Genomic DNA, 6582 nt, shown 5'->3' on the forward strand with positions numbered 1-6582 from the left:
CTAATTTTCGATCATAAGAAACATAAGACGCGTTGAAAAAGTTAATCCTAGAATTTTTCAATCGTAGAAAATTTTCAAAAGAAAATTCTAATTTTCGATGGTCATCTTCTATATATATATATTTTATATTTCTAAACATACGAAGCGTTGAAAAAGTTAATTGTAGAGAAAATGTTTAAAAGAGCGTTCTAATTCAACAGTATTACAAACCTTATATTAATATTTTATTACATATTTTCTCGTTTTAATTCTTTCATCTCGCAAAAGGATGCTTTTCCTTATTATTTTTTTTTTTTCGAAGAAGAGTCGAGAGTCTCGGATTCGTTTCGCGGGGAAACTCAATTAAACAGAGTATTGCAATTAAGCTCTCGAATGGAGGGGGAGAAAAAGTCGAAGAAACCTCCTCGGGCCCCAGTTCGAAAATCGAGGGAAGGGAGCAGCCGCTGATTGGCATTCGATAAATTCATTGGCAACTCTCGTTCAAATCTATGAAAATAATCCACCCTGGCTCGCGAATTTCCCTTTTAAACTTCTCGAAGACAATTTTTCTGAACGATCTTCCTTCCCCACTCTCCTTCTGCAGTTAATTCTCTCTCGAGATTCAAGATTCTCTTGCGACGATGTTCAATCATATATCTTCACGATTTGTTTAAAATTTTATATATCGTGATGTACAATAATATCGAATCTTTTCTTGAATTATCGACGATGAATTCGTTCAATTCGTGATTTATACACGTGAAAATTTATGATTAGCGATTTATTGACGAGGATTAACGCTACGATGCGTTATTGATAAAGTTCTGATACGATTTAGCATCATTCATCAACATGATATTCACAGCTCGTTGATTAATCAAGGTTTAATGGACCGAATCTATTTGGAGGATGCATAGAATTTTCGTAGTGATCGGCAAAGCAATCAGAATATGCAAATTTTCTCAAATTATGGATTCTTGATCATCGAAGCCAATCCACGTTTTATGATGTATTAATATTATCGATAAAAATTCGTTAAAAAAATATTTTCGATATATCTCACACGTGATGATAATTGAGAAGATGTTTAAAAATTTAAGAACGATAAATATACTTTTAATCCATAATAATTGTTTTGCTTAATTCGTTAAAAAAATATTTTCAACGTATCTCGTACACGTCATGATGATTGAAAAGATGTTTAAAAATTTGTGAGAGAACGATAAACAAATATATATACTTTTAATCCATAATAATTGTTTCCTTTATTTAATACACGCCGATAATTTTCGATCGATTATTCTATTATAATTTTCGAGCAATTATTAATAATAATTCGATGATTTTTGCGCAGGTGGTGACGCCACAGAAATGCGGCGACGTGTACCTTTACGATCTTCCAGCGAGCCGAGGAAGTCCTGCTCCACCCTCCAGGCACGATTCACCCTTGAACTCGAATAACGAGCATTTACACAACTCAGGTGCGTAGCAACCCCTCGTTTTGTTCCGCTAACGACGTAACAACTTCAATACAAATTCCTCAACCTCCCGCTGAAAGTAGAAACGTATTTCTAAAACAAAATATTCCTCGCAATATTCTTTTTAAGAAACGTTCTCTCTTAATTTTTTCCTTCGTTCCGTTTATTAAAATAAAATAATCATTGATGATTATAGAATCAGACCCGTTATACTTTCGATCGAGACTTTTAATATTTCGTTTAAACGAAAGTAATAAAATACAATAGAAAATAAAATTGTACATCATCTTGCTGGATAAATATATAATATTTTAATATTTCAATATCGATATCTCGTTTCGGATAAATAACAAACACGTATATATGTATTTTCATTTATATCCACCATTTTTTCGTGCAGAATCTCGTTTTCGCTCGCCGTACGTTTTTTTAATTACGAATTGCGTTCTTTCGGCGCATGCGCATTGTTCCGATTGTAAGAACGTCTCGTAAGATACGTCCTTCGGTTTCGAGAAGAAAAGAAATGTTCGAAAAATTTTACCCTTTCGACAAAGCAATTATGTTAATCGGTTCTAATCGGTTGTTATTTTACTTTTGTTTATTGGACATTCGATTGGAGAACAAGATATTTCTATAGAAAGCGTTTATTGAGAATCGATATTTCCTCGAATGGGCCGAACCTCCCGGAATCCTTTCATTAAAAACGAATTGTTATTGCGAGTACAATTTCCATCTCCATTCAAAAACCAACAAAGGATCGTGAATATACACGCGGTCTTACAATATTTGCAATAAAAAAACTTTCCGCGCGCGCGCGCGCGCGCGTCTCAATATTATCGGAAGATCAATAATAACGTTGGTTGGAAAAATTTTTATTGTCCATTTGCGTAAGATGTATTGTGCGCCGGGTTATAATTCATAAGGTTGTGTTTCGAGAAAGTTAAATAAAAATTGCTGTTCGCACAATTGTTCGAAAGAGAATACTGGTATTTTTTTTTTCTTTTTCTTTTTTTACACGTAAAATAAAAAAAAAAAGATATGTTTCCACACGCATTATTCGAAAAATTTTAAGTCGAATCTAAGTGTGCACGATAATAAAGCTCGGTTAAATTATTATCGATTATTTGAAACAGTGTACAATGCCGTATTAATTTATTTGCCGAGTATTTCCACCGATCGAGATACCATTGTTCACGGTTGGTGAATTTTTTTTAAAAGGAAAACACGGGTGGAACGGGGTCAGTCGGTCGACGGGAGAACCGTCGATCAGCAATCTCTAAAGATCGAGTCGAGGCCCCGCAAGATAACTTGGTAATTTCCTATCCAATTGCCTCTCCTCTCGATCGATCAACACACGCGATTCTTGAAAGAATCGTTCGGAGATAGAACACGCATAAACAAGATATCTACACGGTGCATCCTTCCTTGTAAACGTGGATAAGAAAAAAAGGGGAATACAATAGATAGAATGGAGATTTCTCTTTATAAACGAGAAATTCGAGCAGTGGTTAATCGTTAATAATCGTAGAGAACTTAAAATAAAATATTTTTACTAATTACTATCAGTAATAACGAAGAAAAAAAAAAGAGAGAGAATCGTTTACGAGTAGAGGAATAAGAAATATATATATCTGCGCAGGCCGATACACGACGAGCAGCAGGAATTCCGTGGACAACGGTGGCGACGTGAGCGATTGTTACGACGTGCCACCACGAGCCATCCCCGTGATTCCATCGCCTGCGAGCAGTCCGAGCCCTGCACCTTCGTGCTACGACATCCCAAGGCCGCCTACCTCCTGCACGCCGATCTCGAACTGCTCAGGAGGATCGGGCGTGACGCCTCTCGATTGCTACGACGTGCCCAGGCCTCTGCAACCCCTCACCCCAAGCAGCTCGGCGTCCAGTCTCACCAACGATGGATCCCTCAGCGGATCGAATCGGTACGTGATCCTCACGGGAATGTAACACGAATGGCTATCATCCTTTTCTTTGTTTCATCGTCGTCTAAACGGGGATGAAACGTTCGATGAGGGGTTTAATGAGCCGATACGTGACGATCCGGTTTATGGACGTGTCGTTTGTAACGTTATTGCCTCGATAACAGAGTCGTTTCCAGTGTTTTCTCATGATATTTTTCCTTCGCGTCGATTATTCTTTTTCTTCTGTTCATTTAAATTACTAGGCACACGAACGATTATACCGACCGCGGGTAACATAAATTCGGTGTATCTTTGTAAATTTATTAAAAACGTATACGCAGCAGGTATTGTACACTTGTTTGCACTCTACAAACACGTGTAATAATTGCAAACAAAATATTTTTATTAATTACTATCAGAAACGAAGAAAAAAAAAAAGAGAGAGAATTTATCGTTGAACAAAAATACGATTTTCGCCAACGTTACAAAACAATGAAATAAAATCACGATTAAATTACCATCTCCGTCAAAATTATTCAAGCGTTAAATTTCACAGGGGAGTATAAATCAACGGTACACGTTTCAACGTTAAATACCAGAGCCGCATTACCTTTATATTTAGCATCTCACTTCTTCTGTATAATCACGAGCTACGCTTTAGGAACTCTAAAATTCTTTCCTCGTAACTAGCCATTTTATTAACGGTCAATGCAATTGAAATTAAACCGTGTACCGTGTAGCTTTTGATGTTTTGGTATTTCGTTAAGGCAATTTCGTTTTTGTTTGCGGTAACTATCAGCCGTGAACGTTCGAGGCGTCAACATCGAGTACGTTGAACTTTATACGCATTAGCTAGCGTAACGAGACATGCGGCTGCTAGGAAGTGATTTATTTCTAGAGCTTGAACTTAAATACCGGACCTGTGCCAAAACAGCGGTCATTCCTACTACAGTTTCGGAGAAATCGGCTCCGTTTACGGTTCAGAATAAGAGAACGATGATTTTTTCCCCCATGATTTCGAGTTAGTATAAAATATAATGGACGAAATGATCGTAATATTACGATGAAAAATAACGAGAGAATTATTTAATACAAACATCGTTAACTTACGTACGTTGCGATATTTGTTTGTTATTTTTATATAACGATGTTAGCGTAGTAACTTTCGCTTGTAAAATATTACTTTACTTTAATGCGTCGCCATCTGCTCACTCGAGCGTGAAACGTTTTTTGCCACCGTTTTGTCAGCCGATGCTCTCTCATTCCTCGCGAAACAAAGAAAAAGAACTCGGGTGAATTTTATCGCTTGAAAAACGCTGACCGTTCCAACCAGCCATCCAAACCCTATTTCCATTCGGTTTCAACTCGTTTCAAAGTTTTCCATTCGTTTAACCATTAGAGGGGCCGTTCTGACCACCGAGCGCTATTAATCAACGCCAACGGAAGGGAAACTGGAATAGAAATAATAATTCCACCTAAAATATTTCGTGCAATTAGATGGATTAAAAACGAACGATGTTCAACGATCGAATAATATTTTTCAAAAATTGTAATTGCAAGAATGCTAAGAATATAACGATGCTCGTGAACAGAAGAAGAAACAGTGAGATTATGCTAACAAAAGGCGATTTCCGTTTCAGATCCAGCTTGGCTGCTCCGGATTACGATGTACCTAGATCGCGTCTTCCAGCATCCTCGTTACCGTCCCGGCACAATACGCCCGTGCCCAAAACACCTACACCTCCACCCCCGCCGCAAACCCAGCAGATCTACGACGTTCCAGTCAGCAAGGAGCTTCCTCTGGAGCTGGACTCCGCTTTGGAAGGCCTACAAAGGCTGCAGAGCGAGGCGTCCGCCGCGATAGCGAGGCTATTAGGATTCGTCAGCCCCGTATGGAGAACGCCTCAGCGATTAGACGCCACGTTGATGGATCTTAGGCTCGCCGCCCTCAGACTCAGAACGTCTTTGCACGATCTGGCTGAATTTGCCGAAGGTAATCCCAACAGATTCTCAATCTTCTTCTATCTCTCTGTCCATTGCAATAACTGCTTAGATTAATCTATTGAATGCAAACTGAAGATCAAGATGTTCTCTTCTTCAATAAAATAATTAATTAAATTTTAATGGATAAATTTCATTGTTGTATCTTACATCGTTGTAATGCAATGCTTGTTAACCAACGAATTTTTATTTTTCTTTTTATATATGAAGCCTGATTTTATCCTCTCCTTCTTCTTCTCCTTCTTTCATCTAACGATTATCGAAAATTTCTCCAATTCTGAATATCTTGGAACAAAGCTATCGTCAATTATCATAGAGAAAAATCTCTATTATTCTTCTCATTTTCTGCATTTTCTGGATTCAGGCACACTTGGGAATGCGGGGAAAGCGCCGGACAAGGGATTGGCCACGAAACTGCGGCCCCTGGTCAAGGCTCTCCGCGACTCCGACAAGCTCGTGCAGGAAGCGGCCACCGAGCTCGACGCGATGGAATGGGACGCGAGCAAGCTGTGTCGCGGGGGTGGCGATGCCCCGACGCCGACTAACGGCCCACCTTCCACCATTTTGCCACCGGCGCAACCGGATCCGCTCGATCAGCTGATCGCGTGCGCTCGGGCGCTCACGGAAGACGTTCGTCAGGTCGCCAGTTTCATTCAGGTGAACATTCAACGGAACCACGCTTTCTGGCTAGGCACAATTGAGAAAAAGAGGGCAACTATATATATATATATATATACAGAATTATCGAATTTTTGGGATACAACTTTTTTTACATAGATCATTGTAAAAACAGTTGAAATATTGTAATTTTATTTTTATATATATAATTTTATATATAATTTTATTTTATAATTATATATTTTTTTTATTTTATAATTTTATATATTATTTTATAATTTTATATATTTTTTTATATATAATTTTATTTTATAATTATATTTTCGTTGTGAGAGGATTTCCTTGCTCGCGGGATATTTTTTCTCATAATCTCCTTAAAAAAATTATTTTTTCCGTCAAACACTTATAACTAGTAATAATTTTCATCTTAACACGTTGACTGTCCATATTCAGGTGACGCTTATTTGACTACTTATGAAGGATCTTCTTATTTGGAAAGACATTCTGTAGGGTGTAATAAAATTAAAATAATAAAAAAATAATTTATTAAAAAAATTATTTTGAATGTAAAATTTTAAAACATTCTA

General features: G+C 37.5%; 1 protein-coding gene across 1 annotated transcript in view; it reads left to right on the forward strand.

The window, feature by feature from the left end:
- LOC102678231 (breast cancer anti-estrogen resistance protein 1) overlaps window positions 1–6582 on the forward strand; it is a 116733-nt gene that overhangs the window by 106027 nt on the left and 4124 nt on the right. The window contains exons 4-7 of the mRNA XM_006607923.2: window positions 1334–1460; window positions 3097–3397; window positions 5017–5369; window positions 5742–6034. Of these exons, the coding sequence (XP_006607986.1) occupies window positions 1334–1460; window positions 3097–3397; window positions 5017–5369; window positions 5742–6034 (1074 nt within the window). The remainder of the gene's footprint in view (window positions 1–1333; window positions 1461–3096; window positions 3398–5016; window positions 5370–5741; window positions 6035–6582) is intronic.

The sequence above is a fragment of the Apis dorsata genome, unplaced genomic scaffold (genome assembly GCF_000469605.1).
Source record: "Apis dorsata unplaced genomic scaffold, Apis dorsata 1.3 scaffold_23, whole genome shotgun sequence".
NCBI classification, from domain to species: domain Eukaryota; kingdom Metazoa; phylum Arthropoda; class Insecta; order Hymenoptera; family Apidae; genus Apis; species Apis dorsata.